This window comes from Labrus bergylta, chromosome 5 (genome assembly GCF_963930695.1).
Source record: "Labrus bergylta chromosome 5, fLabBer1.1, whole genome shotgun sequence".
Lineage (NCBI taxonomy): Eukaryota > Metazoa > Chordata > Actinopteri > Labriformes > Labridae > Labrus > Labrus bergylta.
In genome coordinates, this window is record NC_089199.1 from 25,278,118 (window position 1) to 25,295,513 (window position 17,396).

The 17,396-nt window shown below is 44.8% G+C and overlaps 2 protein-coding genes and 1 long non-coding RNA gene across 4 annotated transcripts in view; 2 read left to right on the forward strand and 1 right to left on the reverse strand.

The window, feature by feature from the left end:
• The first annotated feature begins 4,042 nt into the window (after positions 1 to 4,042).
• Positions 4,043 to 7,969, forward strand: LOC109999274 (acidic mammalian chitinase-like). 2 transcript variants are annotated; one of them, XM_065955280.1, is made up of 12 exons: positions 4,043 to 4,182; positions 4,722 to 4,748; positions 5,018 to 5,222; positions 5,415 to 5,471; positions 5,810 to 5,975; positions 6,064 to 6,188; positions 6,290 to 6,413; positions 6,821 to 7,003; positions 7,098 to 7,214; positions 7,305 to 7,437; positions 7,610 to 7,626; positions 7,669 to 7,969. In XM_065955280.1, the coding sequence occupies exons 1-12, from the start codon at positions 4,158 to 4,160 to the stop codon at positions 7,900 to 7,902; spliced, it is 1,413 nt and encodes a 470-aa protein (XP_065811352.1). In that variant the 5' UTR covers positions 4,043 to 4,157; the 3' UTR covers positions 7,903 to 7,969. The 2 variants fall into 2 exon arrangements, with proteins under 2 accessions (XP_065811352.1, XP_065811351.1); XM_065955279.1 differs by having other exon boundaries at positions 7,610 to 7,969.
• On the reverse strand, positions 7,718 to 9,428 carry LOC136179267 (uncharacterized). Its single transcript, XR_010666442.1, has 2 exons — positions 9,102 to 9,428; positions 7,718 to 8,132 (listed from the first exon to the last, which is right to left on the reverse strand). It is a non-coding gene; the product is annotated as an uncharacterized lncRNA (long non-coding RNA).
• Positions 9,429 to 9,626: 198 nt separating this feature from the next.
• The window catches only part of arfrp1 (ADP-ribosylation factor related protein 1), an 8,439-nt gene continuing 669 nt past the window's right edge, over positions 9,627 to 17,396 (forward strand). The window contains exons 1-6 of the mRNA XM_020654301.3: positions 9,627 to 9,972; positions 12,042 to 12,129; positions 12,240 to 12,322; positions 13,676 to 13,757; positions 13,874 to 13,944; positions 14,048 to 14,148. Coding sequence (XP_020509957.1) covers positions 9,880 to 9,972; positions 12,042 to 12,129; positions 12,240 to 12,322; positions 13,676 to 13,757; positions 13,874 to 13,944; positions 14,048 to 14,148 — 518 coding nt within the window. The 5' untranslated portion in view covers positions 9,627 to 9,879. The remainder of the gene's footprint in view (positions 9,973 to 12,041; positions 12,130 to 12,239; positions 12,323 to 13,675; positions 13,758 to 13,873; positions 13,945 to 14,047; positions 14,149 to 17,396) is intronic.

Sequence of the window (17,396 nt, forward strand, 5' to 3'; positions counted from 1 at the left end):
AAGTCAGTTCAACAGCCTACTGAGTCCTGTTTCTGGATTCTGTTCATCAGAACTTTATATTTCACCGGTGTGTCTTTAAATGCCTGCAGAGATTTCAGTTCAGCTTCAGGAGGTGAAAACGATCTGAAGAATATCTGCAGGTGTTGAAGATTTATGCAGAAACCATGCAAGTTCAAAACAAACAGAAATAATGTTCATCAGCGACCTGACAGAAAAACTCTCTCCAGACTTCAAACAGAGAGATGAAGAGGGAGCGGCGGGCAGTGCAGTTTGACACGGCTGTAGATTAAATTTTATGATGCTGCAGCAGCGATAAGACGAGAAGTTAAGAAGTGACCTCAGGACTCTGAGTGACCTTTGACCTCAGGACTCTCAGTTCATTATGGAACAGCTCTGAAACCAGAGACCAGGTCACACAGACTTATTGTTCATGTTTTATTTGAGGGACATCCAGAGACAAACTGAACAAAGACGTCCACTTTGAGTGCATCCAGGGACGAGAGTTGGAAATTAGCATTAGCATCTAAACTCTGCATGCAGCGCTGCAGTTTCATGCTCTGTATTAAAACTTCATCCTCCCTTTTAAATAAATGAATTAAAATCACTGAAAGAATAAAAGTTTTAGAGCGGATGATTATTAGCATCACTCGTCCCTAGAAGAGCTTTAGTGTCGATAAAAGATAAAAGAGTAAAGAGATAAAAGAGCAAACGGGGTACAGGACAATCCAATCAGCTCAATAAGCTGTGACAGAGCTACACAAAATTAAACATGAGGACACAACTTCTCAACTCACCTTGGTCTCTTGCACTGAGTTTTGAGTTCCAGGATATTTCTCCTTTCACATAAAAAGCTATTTGATCAAAAATAAACTTTACGAATGTCTCTGGTGGATCTGCTTCAGTCCTGTTAGTCTGTGTGTGTGTGTGTACAGAAAGGCCAAGGAGCACGCTGAAACCTTTAAACACAAGCCTCACGAGGCAAGTCGGTCACATCTTGAATGTCCTGAGTGTGTTTTTTTTTTTTTATTGATTGCAAAGATTTGCAGAATGAGCCAAAACATCTGTGTAGTCAGTATACATCTGAAGCCCTACACCAGGACGGTGATATGTCAGGTCGTTAATATAGAGACTAAAAAGGAGTGGACCCAGGACAGTTCCCTGGGGGACTCCTGTAATTCATCACGCTTTAGATAAGAGTCAAACAGACAGAGCGGCTGTGGCTCAGTTGGTAGAGTCGTCGCCTTTCAACCGGAAGGTTGAGGTTTTCGATCCCCAGCTGGGCAACATGTCTGATGTGTCCTTGAGCAAGACACTTAACCCCGCATTGCTCCCCACGCTTCGGTGGCGGTGTATGAATGGATTAGTGTTGTACTTACTCTCTGAAGTATATATTTTATTGTTCTTATTGCTCTTTTATTTATTTTATTTTCTGTAGTAGCTTTATCTCATTTCTCGTTTATCATTTATGTATGTTTTCTCGGCATTGTAAATGAGAGTCGCCCTCAATGATCTCAACGAGAACTTAAATAAAGGTTGATGATGATGATGATGTACGTTGCTTTGGATAAAAGCATCTGCTAAGCGAATTGTAACATTGTAAGATATAATAACCACACCATCGAGAGAACTTCAGATATTTTAATAGGTTAATAATCACAACACAGGTTGGATTCAAAGATAAAATAATCAAAGTCGTCTTCACCTTCAGAAACTTTAAGAAGAACTATTGGACGTTTGTTGATCCTACTTTGTTAGCGAGAGATCCTCACATTAATAACCAGCATGACCCGAGGCAGTTAAAGGGTTAATAACTGTATTTATTCAGCACTTATCTGAGCTGGGTTACAAGGTGCTCAGAATGAAATCATATCAAATCTTTATGACAGACTCAGAGTCCAGATAAGAAGTCACACATCAAACACCAAGCACAGAAGAAAAACACCCACAATGCAACGTGTTTATAATGAGCATAAAACCAAAGAGCTTCACAAAAGTACACAAACCTAAAACATGAAGAAGAAGAAATCAAAACATGAATTACAATCGTTTAAAAGTGCACTTAGTAGATTTGGTGGTGAAATTTGAAAGTTGGGAGAAGTGACTGTCTGTACGCCACCATAGACCATAGCCTTTTCTGAGCCTGTTGTTCTTTCTGCTTCAGGGCTTCTGTTTGTGTCGGGGTAGATCATCTAGGAGTGTCAGCTCTGCACTTGTGTGTGTGATAGTGCTGCCAAACTAATCCAGATCCAGCTACTTCATTTCTGGCTCTCTGCCTCCTCATATCACTCGATCTTTAAAAACATTGTGGAAGCAGAAAGAGGGAGCCATAAAAACACCTTCAGATAATCTCTACCTGTGTAGATCTTTAGCTTTTTACGACTTCACTTACAGCTTCTGATAATCCAACAAGGTCATGGCTGAGCTCTTTAGGAGTGACGCAGAGGTAAATGATGGCTCACTTTGAGACAGTTTGAGAGTGAAATCCCCCACATGAGGAATAAGATCATGATGTTTACACACACTGGGAAACATGTTGTGTCACTGCAGTGATTTGAATCTTCTGTAGGTTATAGAGAAACTTAAAGCTGATTGAGCTGCTTTAGTTCCCTCTGAGAGATGTGATGCTCAAAATTTCCAGTGATCAGGAAAACCCTTCCACCTCCGTATGCCTTCAAAATAAAAGCTCTGTAAATAAAGTCTATAAATTAGACTCTGACATGATTATTATTAATATAACCACTGAGGGGTTAATCAGTCCGGGGCTGTCAGTGGCTCCACACTTCATCCAACATGAATCCGCTCTGGAGCCGTTACCATGACGACAGTGTGAGTGTTATTGTCTTTGAGTCGTCCTTTCTCGATTTATTCAGGGAGGAAGCTTTGTTTGAAACTGTGAAAGCTCTGTCAGTGTGAGAGTGCAGCTCCGTCAGTGCGAGAGTGCAGCTCCATCAGTGTGAGAGTGCAGCTCCGTCAGTGCGAGAGTGCAGCTCCGTCAGTTGAGAGTGCAGCTCCGTCAGTGTGAGAGTGCAGCTCCGTCAGTGTCAGAGTGCAGCTCCGTCAGTGCGAGAGTGCAGCTCCATCAGTGTGAGAGTGCAGCTCCGTCAGTGTGAGAGTGCAGCTCCGTCAGTGTCAGAGTGCAGCTCCGTCAGTGCGAGAGTGCAGCTCCATCAGTGTCAGAGTGCAGCTCCGTCAGTGTCAGAGTGCAGCTCCGTCAGTGCGAGAGTGCAGCTCCGTCAGTGCGAGAGTGCAGCTCCGTCAGTTGAGAGTGCAGCTCCGTCAGTGTGAGAGTGCAGCTCCATCAGTGTGAGAGTGCAGCTCCATCAGTGTCAGAGTGCAGCTCCATCAGTATGAGAGTGCAGCTCCATCAGTGTGAGAGTGCAGCTCCGTCAGTGCCAGAGTGCAGCTCCGTCAGTGCCAGAGTGCTGCTCTTTCCCAACCTTTGGGTCTCAGTTTAGAAATCTGAATGTACAGTTTTCAGCGAGCAGAAGGACAAGAAATTAAATGTGTTCAAACAGCTGGACAGTTATCTTTCTAATGTGATGAGTAATAACCGATCTTCTGAATCTTATTGACAACATGTGAGGAGTTAAAATAACATGTTCAGTCAAATATCAAACCCAGAAGTTCAGTTTGAACTGGACCTGCTGGACCAGCCTGCGTCGGCTTCTCTGACTCTACAAACTACGATTAATGACAGGATTATTTATGAGTGGATGTTAGTGAGAAATGCATTTATAGGTAAAACTGTTTGTGTTTATATTACATAAAAAGAGTAAGACTCAGATGATTATCAGGGAGGGCTGTGTTCCTCAGGACTCTGCTCCTCAGGACTCTGCTCCTCAGGACTCTGCTCCTGGTACTGATAAAACTTCCATTGGCCTCATAACAGCAAACACTGAATCGGTCAATTATTGTCTACATTTTGTCCAGATTGCAGAATCTTATCAGAGATAATAATAATAATAATTTATCAGAGCGGCTGCCCCTCCTCGCGGATCAGCTGTATAAAAGGAAAAAGTTTGCAGAGTGGTGTTGGGTCATCTCCAGAGGTGAGTGTACAGCAGAGAGAAAACCTCTCCCATTGTTCATTTCTGTTGATCCTAAATGCTCTTTTTATCTTTCAGTAATCACAACAAGGTGTGAGAAGTGAATTCAAGATGACAAGACTCACTATTCTAGCAGGTACGTATGCTCGTATGATGAGAAACCATCTTTATATTTCATTTTAGAACATGTTGACCTCTAAAGTTCTGCAAACTAGAGACCATGCTAAACCTGTTTAGTTCAGTTCAGTTCAGTCTGAGACCAAGTTACACAATCCCCTTTAAACTGCATGATCACCGCAGATGATGTGACTGCTGAGTGTTTCCAGGTTGGCTGCCAGGGGGGCCACATGAGGGGCCACATGAGGGGCCACATAAGGGACCACATGAGGGGCCACATGGGGGACCCATAAGACCTATAGGCTTTTTTTCATTGCTATCATGGTAGCTACTGCACCCCCTTTAATCTTAGATGCACCCTAAGTGGTTTTGATCTAGACCCGGGCCTAGCCTTCAGAAGCCTGGTGGAGGACCGCCCCCCAGAGCCGCTGCAGCCTGGTTTTACTGTTGAAGTAGAAATGTTGTTTCTAACTGCTGCACTGAGAACGACTCTCATTCTGAGTCATGTTTATATTCAACAACATTTAATTTCTCTGACCTGCTCTGTTTGTCCTGCAGGCCTGTGCCTGGTGATGTGTCATCTGGGTGAGTCTCCATCCTCTCATTTCAACTTCCACATTGTTGTTTCCTCCTGATCTCACTTCTCCTTTCCTCCTGATCTCACGTCTCCTTTCCTTTCCTCCTGATCTCATGCCTCCTTTTCTTTCCTCCTGATCTCACGTCTCCTTTCCTTTCCTCCTGATCTCATGCTTCCTTTCTTTTCCTCCTGATCTCACGTCTCCTTTCCTTTCCTCCTGATCTCACATCTCCTTTCCTTTTCTCCTGATCTCAAATCTTGTTTTGCTCCTTCACAGGAACTGCCAGCCAGATGGTGTGCTACTTCACCAACTGGTCCCAGTACAGACCTGGGGAGGGGAAGTTCTTGCCGCAGAACGTGGACCCCTTCCTGTGCACCCACCTGATCTACGCCTTCTCCATCATCAACAGCGGGAACGAGCTGGTTACCTACGAGTGGAACGATGATGTCCTCTACAAGTCCTTCAACGGCCTCAAGGAAAAGTAAGAGCATACACACACACACACACACACACACACACACATCTTGCTGTCTTCACTGTGTTTTCAAAGGACTGCTCATCATCTCTCCTTCAGTAGCTCTTACTGTAACTGGCAGACATCACAGGCGAACTCCACACGCCTTGTTGTTTGAACCCGTTGTAAAGATAAAACTTCACTCTGTTCTGTTCACAGGAATCCTCACCTGAAGACTCTGCTGGCTGTCGGAGGATGGAACTTCGGATCAACTCAGTGAGTTCACTTTTCAAACACTAAAAACTCCATCAAATGTCTGAACTCACACACACACACATACACAAACACACACTTGTGACTCCTTTCCCGCAGGTCATTCTTCTCTCTCTGTCCCTCATTTCTGACCCTATCAACTGTCCTATCTCTCCATTAAAGGCACAAAAAATTAAAAATAAAATAAAAAGTCCCACCAGAAGGCTAACCGAGCTAACCAAGCTAACCAAGCTAACCGAGCTAACCGACCTCACCTCGACAACGACATGAAGAAAGAGCAGAACTCATAACAACTCCTCTGCTTGTGCAGCTTTGTTAATAGAGCTTCATTGTCCCTACAGGTTCACCATCATGGTGTCAACTCCCGCCAACCGTCAGACCTTCATCCAGTCCTCCATCAAGTTCCTGAGGACTCACGGCTTCGATGGTCTGGATCTGGACTGGGAGTACCCTGGATCCCGTGGCAGTCCTCCAGTGGACAAACAGAGATTCACTCTGCTCTGCAGGGTCAGAAAACGCTCAAATACAAACTTGCTGTCTTCTTATTTACCTCCTGTTTCCTCTCTCACTTCCTGTCTACTGTTTTTCCATACAGGAGCTGGTCGCTGCGTACGCTGCTGAGGCCAAGTCCACCGGGAAATCTCAGCTCATGCTGACCGCCGCCGTGTCTGCTGGGAAGGGAACCATCGATGCTGGATATGAAATCGCTGAGATCGCCAAGTGAGTGTGCTGAACGGTCTTTACGATTCCAGATTTCTCAACGTTGATTAAATTCTAGTAAAAATCAAACGATATCAAAACCTCTATCTCTCGACCTTTAGAGAGCTGGACTTCATCAACGTGATGACCTATGACTTCCACGGTACATGGGAGCGATTCACAGGACACAACAGTCCTCTGTTCCGCGGCTCCATGGACAACGGAGACCTCATCTACTTCAACACCGTAAGTCAACACTGAGAGGGATCCCTGAATCTGGTTTGAAATCATCCAGACCTCTACGTTAAGACTCTGCAGCTCAGAGATGGAGATGGAGTTACATTCATGAGACCGTCATGCTTTGAGAAGATCATCATTTTAGTCTTGTTGGCATTAAGTACGAGTTTTAAATTATCTTTATATTTCTCTGGACACTACTTAAGGACATGTTGGTGGTTTAAAGTCTCCCAAAGGAAGACTTATAGAGAGGTGTATAGAAGTGTATCATCAGCATAAAAAAGGAACTCTGCCTGAATAACATTTCTACATCAATTATTGATATGAATAATGACCCAGGATGGCGCCCTGTGGGACACCACTTTCTTTAATTTTTTTAGGCGTTTCACCTCATGTCTTCTCTTTTCTTTTTTCAGGACTATGCCATGAAGTACTGGAGAGATAACGGCACCCCAGTGGAGAAGCTGAGGATGGGATTCGCCTCTTACGGTCGTACCTTCAGACTGACATCATCAAACACAGGAGTGGGAGCTCCAGCCAGCGGCCCTGCAGCAGCTGGTTCCTTCACACGGGAGGCTGGTTTCTGGGCTTATTATGAGGTACATCTGCAGCATTTAAAGACCTGTGTGAAAAGACCAAAATACAGAATGAATGCAAAGCTTGACAAACAGGATGATGTTGTCTTCTGTGCAGATCTGTACCTTCATTAAGGGAACCACCATCCAGTGGATCGATGACCAGAAGGTTCCATACGCCACCAAGAACAGCGAGTGGGTCGGCTTCGACACCAGGGAGAGCTACGAGATCAAGGTATGTGGAACATGAGTACTTAAGTCCCACAGAGTCACAGCAGATCCAAAGTGTATGCATCATTTTCTCCTTTTCTGTTTGCACGCTCAGGTTCGCTACATGCAGGAGCAGAAGTTTGGCGGTGCGTTCGTGTGGGCTCTGGATTTGGATGATTTTGCTGGAAAGTTCTGTGGAGAGGGCGCCCACCCTCTGCTCAACCACCTCCGCAAACTCCTGGCTATTGGTACGTGAAGCATTCTGTATACTGATGGTTTTCTTTAATCTGATTGGACTACAGTAAAGACAGACTGCTGACATGTTCTGATATTAAGAGGGCCGTCAGGGTCCAGATATTTTCAATGAAGAGATTTAAAACATATTAGAAACACTTCCTGTTCTTCCTTTCTTCCCCTCAGAACTGCCCCCTCTGCCCCCCACCACCACCCCCAGACCCGGTGCCAGCACCACCACCCGTCCCACCACCACCCCCAGACCCGGTGCCAGCACCACCACCCGTCCCACCACCACAACCACCAGCACCACTCATGCCCCCGGCACCGGCTTCTGCAACGGCAAACCCGACGGCCTGTACCCCCACCCTGATGACAGGAACAAATTCTACATGTGCGCCGGAGGCATAACCCACGAGAGGCAGTGCGGCGCCGGCTCCATTTATGACGACAGCTGCAAGTGCTGCGTGTGGCCCTGAAGCACCTGAACATGTGTGTAACATCTGATGTAAATGTCCTTTAATAAAAACAGACTGTTCAACTTCTCGACGTGGTCACCATCTCTTCCCTCCATTAGTCTGTGTGCAATGGTTTCTGGGAAATACTGAACCTGAAATAAAGACTCTAAGCTAGTCTGTGACAGTGGAGCATAGCGCTCTGCTTCGTCTTTAATACACAGTCTTTTAACTCTCTGATTGATGTTTATAAACTTAATGACATCAGGTTATCACAGTCACAGAGAAGTCCTGGATTTTGTCCAAAATAAAACTTTAATAAATAAAATCCTTGATTTGTTGAATATAAACAAATATTTGCATTAATAAATACTTTGCCCACTAATTAAAAACATACGTCTGGAGGTAATTGTTCGATGTCACCTCAACACAAACACCTGTGCAGGAACTGTAGTGTCTTTTCTTGTAGACGTGCGTCTCTATCTAATAATCAATACTTGTATTGTGTGCTCATAAGTAATCATATGTTACTCAGTAAACTCTATGTCTTTATAAAGTTCACATAAAAGTGAATCAGTGTGTACTGCACATTATAGACCATTAACACAATCCACTAAGGCTAAGAAATGTACAATGCACATATACTTAACTAAAACTAAAGCAGCCCGGCCTGCAGAGTCCCTGCTCTGAAGAGGATGAGGACAGCTCTACTGGAAAGTACCAAGCACCAAACAAAAGACCCTAGAAGGGCCTAATAGATGAATAAAGCTTTAATGTGCTCAACTTTTGGTCTCCAGGTCCGGTATCTGGAGAACTTTAAGACTCCAACTTGAAGAAAACAGCTAGACTTAGAGAATTAGATGTTGTGGCTTTTGATTGTTCCAGATTCGGGCTAAAAACTGGCCCTCTGTGTGTGTGTGTGTGTGTGTGTGTGTGTGTGTCTGTGTGTGTGTGTGTGTGTGTGTGTGTGTGTGTGTGTGTGTGTGTGTGTGTGTGTGTGTGTGTGTGTGTGTGTGTGTGTGTCTGTGTGTCTGTGTGTGTGTGTGTCTGTGTGTGTGTGTGTGTGTGTGTGTGTTAGTGTCTGTGTGTGTGTGTTTGTGTGTGTGTGTGTGTGTGTATGCGTGCATGTTTGTGTGTGTGTGTGTGTGTTAACAGGAACTCCAGGCTGAAGACGCTGCTGTCCATCATAGAGGCTCAAGCTGAAGCTCAGCGAGTTCATAAACTTTAATGAAACTGTTACTCCTGCTGGGAGTAGAGAGAACACTCCATTTATTGATAAACAACAAAATATATATCTGCTCCGTGCCCCGAATGAAGAACTTTAAAGCTACTTCCGTGTCGTTCTTTGTGCGTCACGTCTTACCTCAGGAGGATCCTCCTGAAATGATCTAGATATTTCCACCAGTGCAGAACAGCTTTAGAGTTTTGCAACATTTTTTTTCCAGGCACACATTCATGACCCACTGAAAACATCTCTGCAACCCACTTTTGGGGTCCCAACCCACCAGTTGAAAACCAATGCTTTACACCACCTGATTAAACAATAAATACAAAATCCACATAATCATCTTTTTCCTCCAGAAACTAAATATCTCATTTTATAGAGTGTAAATTCCCTTTAAAAATATATATTCCCGAGGAATACACAGAAACTGTGAAAGGATTTCTGGGAAATGTCGTTTTATTGGAAGGTACAGGCCTTTTAGAGGAACGATTAACAAAATACCGTATACTACATTACCCACAATTCCGCTTGTCTCACTTCCTGGCTAGGTTACGCGCAGCGTCGCTGTTATGTTTTGGAGCTACAGTGGATACAAATCAGACAGTAGGACGCTTTTTGTGTAATAATATTGAACGTATGTGATTATTATTCACTCCCGTGAACTTACCTGGTGATAATGGAGCCACAGGTGCGCTGTGTTTGGCTTCTTATGTAGGCTAAGCTAGGTTAGCAGGCTAGTTATCGAAGATTTAAGTTGTTTTTCAGTTTAATTCAACATGTATACGTTATTATCTGGGTTATATAAATACATGTTCCAGAAGGACGAGTACTGCGTCCTCATCCTGGGACTGGACAACGCGGGGAAAACGGTGAGTAACGTCATCGCTCGGTTTATTGGATTTATTGATGACTAATGTGTCTTTTGTCTGCATCTATCTTTATATCACATTCTGGTTTTATATAAGTTATCAAAGTGTTCCGTTTATGAGGTTAAGTATGCTGATTTATTTGTCTTAAACCCGAACAAGCCGGTGTTACGGTTTAAACAGTGACCGTGTTAAATGGTGTCTTCTGCGGTTGTCGTGGTAACAGCAGATGTTGAAGACGGAACGTGTCTGTTTAGTTTTTTTATTATTATTATAATATCAAGATATATTCGTCTTGTAAAACAAGAAACAAACAAACAATAATGTTTCGTTGTCACAGCTGCATTTGGCAGAAAGTCACCAGTTGACACAGTCACCGTTTAAACCGAAACACCAACCAACTACTGTTTGTTTGTTGCTCATCTGTTCTCTGAATTACGGCCCCAGTGGATTATAGTGACACGAGTTAACAATACATCCCATCCATGTGCCCTCCACTCCGTGCAGAGCTCTCCTGGGAGGGCCGAACCTCTGGACGACCAGGCCCGGTCTCTGTAGGTGTCTGCTAGTCTATAAACATCTGTGTGCTATTTTACACATAAACATACCTGTGTGTATCTCTACTCATAAACATGAACACACCTGTGTGTCTATTTAAGGTGCGTTTGTCACTCAGAGATAAAGTCTCTACCTGGAGATTGCTTGTGTTGTGCTTCCAGTGTTTCATTACGATAAATTAGGATCTAAAATATTTGTATGATTTTAATGCTGTTGTAGTCTTTTGTGTTACCAATGTTACATTATGACTGTTAGAGTGTGTTTCCTTTAAAGGTGGAGTCAGTAGAAATGTTTGTAAACATTCAAACGTGGCCCCTCCTCCTGGGCTCATCACCCCCAGAAGCTCCGCCCCCTGCAGGATGTAGTGTGTACGTTTACTGCTTGTACCTACACTGCAAGCTAACGCACGCTAGCACAAGCTAACCACCAGTGTTTGTCACCTGCCTCTCCAACAGGAAGCAGACCAACTCCACGTCCACGTTTAAAAGCCAACACAAGGTTCACCCTCGTTTTAGAACGAGCTTTATCCGCTTGGTGTTTCACCTCACTCTGATGATATTTTCTCTTCTTTGCTCTTACATCAACGTTAGTCATATTCACCGGTTTGAATCTCGTCCAATCACTGAATTGTATCCACTCCTAAACTCACCTGCTGCGCTGTCATTGGCTGGAGGAAACACACCAGCTCCGCCCAGAAACATCCAGAGTCAACCAGAACAAAGCAGAACAGTAAAATCCAGTCAGAGGACATAGTCTCTGCAGACACAGTCACCACCACACATGTTTTACTTTAGAAGTCTGTATTTTATTTTGAAGGAAGGTATGGACTCTGTCTTTAACCACCTTCAGGGACAGCGGGGGTCCCTGGTCTCTGGCGCCCTTGTTTTGGGGGTCGCGAGCTAAAAGGTTAGGAACCAATCTTTCAGCTCGTAGACAGAACAGTCAAATCAAGGTTTCATACGACTTGTTTCAATCTCTGATAGTTTAATTATCAATTGTATCCAAAAGTGAGGTTTGCAGCCGAGTGTGAAGCGATCAGTGGGCAAAGCTCTCGATTGTCAGTCAGTCGTGCAAACCCTAACCTGTGGTCATGAGCTTTGGGTCGTGACTGAAAGAATGAGATCACAGATACAAGCGTCTGAAATGTCTTTCCTCTGGAGGGCGTCTGGACTCAATGTTAGAGAGATGGGGAGGAGCTTAGACATTCAGGGGGAGCTCGGAGTAGAGCCACTACTCCTTCACATCTAAAGGAGCCAGGTGAGGTGGTTCAGGACTCTGATCAGGATCCTCCTGGACGCCTCTCTTTGGAGGTTTTTTGGAGCACTCCCAACTGGAAGGAGACCTCGGGGTGGACCCAGAGTTCTCTGTTGGATTATGTAACCCGTGTGGCCTGGGAACGCATGAACATGTATATGGACTGTATTAATGTGGATTAGACTTAAAGCAGTTAGAGGTTACTTATATTATGGATGGTGTATCAATGTGTTTATTTGGACTTTGTTTCTTTTCCGCAGACGTTTCTGGAACAGACAAAAACGAAGTTCAGTAAGAACTATAAGGGCATGAACTTATCCAAGATCACAACCACAGTTGGCCTGAACAGTAAGTGGACCTAATGTCACTGCAGCTTCTTATTCTCAGCGTGGATCTGAAAAAATCTAAAATCAGGTGTTCCTCCTGCTGCTCTCTAACCTTTCTCTGCTTACTCACAGTCGGTACGATCGATGTGGGAAAAGCTCGTCTGATGTTCTGGGACCTGGGGGGTCAGGACGAGCTGCAGTCTCTGTGGGACAAAGTGAGTTAGTCATTCAAATAAGCACAACCATCTCCAGAGGGACACACTTTGTATTTTAATCTTTATTTTGATAAGATCCCTCCACACTTGACCTTTGACCTGAGATATTTTATTTTCTATTACGTGTCTTTGGGGTGCCGACCTGAGGCCCGTTTCACACAGCAGCTTTATTGAAAACCCTGAGTGTTTTTGAGCGACGTAATGTAGGAGTTCAGTTTGGTGCGCTTTGGCGCCCCCCAAAGGTCCATTAGTGCAACAGCACTGTAGTAAAACACACCTAATGCTGTTAACTCCTCCCCCTCTTCAACAACGACCATCTGTTGACAATCAGAGACAATCACTGTTACCATGATGACTACAGCCCGTTGATAGCAAACTGTTAGCATGTGGAGTATGTGTCTGTGTATTCAACTGTTACCATAACGACTACAGCTCGTTGTTAGCTAACTGTTAGCATGTGGAGTATGTGTCTGTGTATTCAACTGTTACCATAACGACTACAGCTCGTTGTTAGCTAACTGTTAGCCTGTGGAGTATGTGTCTGTGTATTCAACTGTTACCATAACGACTACAGCCCGTTGTTAGCGAACTGTTAGCCTGTGGAGTATGTGTCTGTGTATTCAACTGTTACCATAACGACTACAGCCCGTTGTTAGCGAACTGTTAGCATGTGGAGTATGTGTCTGTGTATTCAACTGTTACCATAACGACTACAGCCCGTTGTTAGCGAACTGTTAGCCTGTGGAGTATGTGTCTGTGTATTCAACTGTTACCATAACGACTACAGCCCGTTGTTAGCGAACTGTTAGCATGTGGAGTATGTGTCTGTGTATTCAACTGTTACCGTGACGAGACGACTACAGCCCGTTGTTAGCTAACTGTTAGCATGTGGCGTATGTGTCTGTGTATTCAGCTGTTACCATGACGACAACAGGTCAACATTGTAGAGGCTCTTTCATTACATCCTAGTTGAGATAGGTTTGCAAGGTTCCAAACTTTTAAAGCAAACTTGAAGATGGACGAGGATTGACAGGACTTTCTAGTTTCCGATGGATTTATTGATTCGTGTGTATCTAACCTGAGGCATCACGGTAACAGCTGAATACACAGACACATACTCCACATGCTAACTGTTACCTAACAACGGGCTGTAGGCGTGACGTCATGACCTCGCACCGACTGTGTTGCTCCGATAGTACGCGCTGTGATGCCGTATTCTGCTCCCGTCTTACGACAACCAAGAAGTGTCCCTACACTGTGTCAGGGTCTCTATCATCAGAGTTTTAGGATCATATTAAATGCTGCTGGTTCATCTCCGTCCAGCTGACTGACCTTTGTGTTTGCTCTTTTCAGTACTACGCCGAGTCTCATGGAGTCATCTATGTGATCGACTCGACTGATGAGGAGCGTCTGTCAGAGTCAAAGGAGGCCTTCGGTGAGTGATGTTAAAGGTCCCTGTTCACACCTTTCCAGGAAGCTTAGTGTTCTTTGAACTGGAGCATCAACTTCAACGTGTTTGTTATTTAATCCATCACTTCTGTTGTCATGCAGAGAAAATGATAAGCAGTGAAGTGTTAGAAGGCGTCCCTCTCCTCGTGCTTGCCAACAAGCAGGATGTGCCGGTAAACCATCACCTTTGATCTAAAATAACACTTTAAAGTGCTCTGTTTGAACCTGACGTGACAACTTTGTGAGTCTTGTAATTCCTTCATTGTCTCTTCTCAGAACTGTCTGTCCGTCCCTGACATTAAAACGGCGTTCAGTGACTCTGCCCCCAAGATCGGAAAGAGGGATTGTTTGGTGCAGCCGTGCACGGCGCTCACAGGGTGAGACCGAGATCTGACAACTTCCTGTTACAGTCAGGAATACTTCTCGGAGAAAGTGGAGGTGTTTGATCTGTGAAGAGAAAGAAGAAATATATAATTTATACAACTTTTAGATATTACATGTTTTAACAGACCAAAATGTAACTCTGACCCCTAGTGTTTAAAATGGGTACTGCAAAACGAGAGAGCTGTCTCCCCCCGCCCCCTCCTCTCTGGAGTTGCAGGTTACCATGTGGTGGACTCTGAAGCTTCAGTGTTTAGCCAGCTCTGCATCGGTCTGTAAACCTTTCTGCGTTCTAACCTCTCGACATTTTTCAAAAGCATCTCCAATATTGATCCTAGTTTGAGCACGTTTCTGTTCGTAGCGCTTATTAGAAACATGCAGAGGCTTTTTAGGTCGGGTACAATCACTTCTATCTGAACCAGTTCTCTTGCCCGCTTCCATCGCTGCAACACCTGTTTGTTTGACCTGATAACGGCTCTCATATCTGGCAAACTGAGGGGCGTCCAAAACGGCCGTGTGGGGGTCTCTTAAAACCGCCTACCTTGTACATGGAGCATTGAGGGAATGCTACTTTCAAAATCATGGTAGTTTTTAAAAAATGACCAACCCTGCCTTTAAAGGGCCCATGTTATGCCTTTTCTGGTTTTATATGCTCTTTAGTGTGTTTTCCATGTATCCTGTGCATGTTTAGGCACATCTATGTGCAAAAATTCAAATTCCGCAAAAACACAGCTTCTCCTACGTCCTCCTGTTAGCTGCAGCATTAACTGCATGTAACGCTCGGTTCTAGTCCCCCTCGAATTTGTTTTGCCAGTGTGACGTCTTGTCAGTGTGATATCAACGATCTAAGCCCATTGGCTCGTTGTGGCAAGCCCTGCAGCTACTTCTGTAGCACGCCCACAATATGCCTGCGGTAGCACAGTCGTGCTAATGTTTATGCTCCCCTCAGACGGAGCCAGTGGCTGCATTCCCAATATGGTAAAAGAGGCGGGACATTTCCGAGAACCGTGCTGAGCGACGGACCAATTACGGCAGAGCCAACAGGCCGACCAATCAGATCAGACTTGGCACACGCGGGGACTCTGAACGTGGGCACTTCAGAGCCTTAGAGAGAGAGTCAGAAGCGAGCCGGTGCATGGAGCGGCAGTACATGAAAACAGACACTTTTTTCAAACTTTAGCTATTGTGAACATACTTTAGTAGGTACATAGATTAAATATACAAACCCCAACAAGGGCATAATATGGGCTTTTTAATGTCCGTGCCCTGTCCGTGTTGACACGCAGCCACAGCCACTTCCTGCTGTTTTCCCCAGATGCACTCAGGCATTCTTGGAGGATCCGGGAGTGTTGGGTGTCTGTGTGGTCAGGCCCTAAGGCATATCTATCATGACAAAGATCAAACTGGATCAACTACACAACATGTGAACAGTGTTTAGAGAGTGTACAACTGTTTTTTTCATTGTCACGATCATTCACACAACTGCTGTTTCAGATCGGGTCCAACCATCACAGCAGCTTCCATCTACACATCTGACCACAGCAGCTACCATTTACACATCTGTCAGACCACCACAGCAGACACAATCTACACATCTGTCAGACCACCACAGCAGACACAATCTACACATCTGTCAGACCACCACAGCAGACACAATCTACACATCTGTCAGACCATCACAGCAGACACAATCTACACATCTGTCAGACCATCACAGCAGCCACAGTCTACACATCTGTCAGACCACCACAGCAGCTACAGTCTACACATCTGTCAGACCATCACAGCAGCTACAGTCTACACATCTGTCAGACCACCACAGCAGCCCCAATCTACACATCTGTCAGACCACCACAGCAGCCACAATCTACACATCTGTCAGACCACCACAGCAGACACAATCTGTCAGAGCACTGACAGACAGACAACCATGCTTACTGCCTTTAACTTTCCATGTCCATCACGACCAGAAAGATCCTCCAATTGATGCCACCACTCCTCACAATTTCCTGCTGTTTTCTGTGATCATCATTTTCATGAATATATTGTTGTTTTCAACCCTTAGTGGCCGTACTCCGACCTTTCGATTGACGCCTCTTTTGTCCAGTGTTGATCTTCTATTGGCTGCTCTCAGCCTGTAATATCCAATAAGAGCCTGAGTTAAAAGGAGGTGCCTGCCCCGGTGCTGACGTCTCTATACCTGGCCAACAGCATGCGACTGTTCCGATGTCTGTGCTGACGTTTCTTGCTGTTCAATGAGGTTCTGATCTGGTGGATATTCTGCTTCAATCAATAACTCACATCATGGACGAGCACTTTGTATGTTAAGACTTCAACACGTTCTGAAACTGCAGATTGTTAACTTTCACTGACTGAAGTCCAGACAGCTAAAGAACAGAACGTCATGTATGTTGAAAGCATTCTGCAGTAATGCCCTTCAACATGCTGACATGCTAAGCCTCAGGGAGAGAAGAACACTGAACATGAACAGCATGACATTGAAGAAGTCAGACCTCATGGAGGGAGGAGCTGAAGACTAGCAACAGCTTGTAGAGGGATCAGCTGTTATCAAAACACTGGCATGGTAGCAGAGCTGACTAACGCTATGCTCACTGCAGGGCTCTGTATGTCTGAGGCGTTTGAGGCTCATTTCACAGGAGGAGCTCAAGTTTACACGATAGCATCCTAATTACTCAAAAGCACGGGCGGTTCTAGGCAGGGGCCAACAGGGGCCAGTGCCCCTGTAAGACTGATCTTGGCCCCCTCTGTGGCCACTCCTTCAAAAGGAATAGCCCCCCTAATAACACACTGGAATTTGACTCAACAACCGGACTCACAATCTAGTATTAAATACCGTGACTGAAACAAATATAAATCATGTTATTTTATGATGTGCGCTATTATTTGGCATAATATATATTAGATTTTTTTAAGCGATCATCTTTCTCTTTTTTTGACCCGGGTTTAATGTTCCCCTCTGACAAAACAACTGGCCCCAGTTTGGCCCCCTCAGTAAAAGAGGTCTAGAACTGCCACTGCACAAAAGCGTTGGCGATGTTTGGTACCAAAATGTTGGATACAGGACAGTGTGCAGGTGAGGTCGTGTTTTTAAAGCTTTGGTTCTTATCGATGCTGTTTGTCATCAAAATGAAAGAGATTTGGGGGCGCCGGTAGCATCGTGGTTAGTTTGTGCGCCTAATGTACAGAGGGTGGCACTAAGAGCCGGTGTCCCGGGTTCAAATCC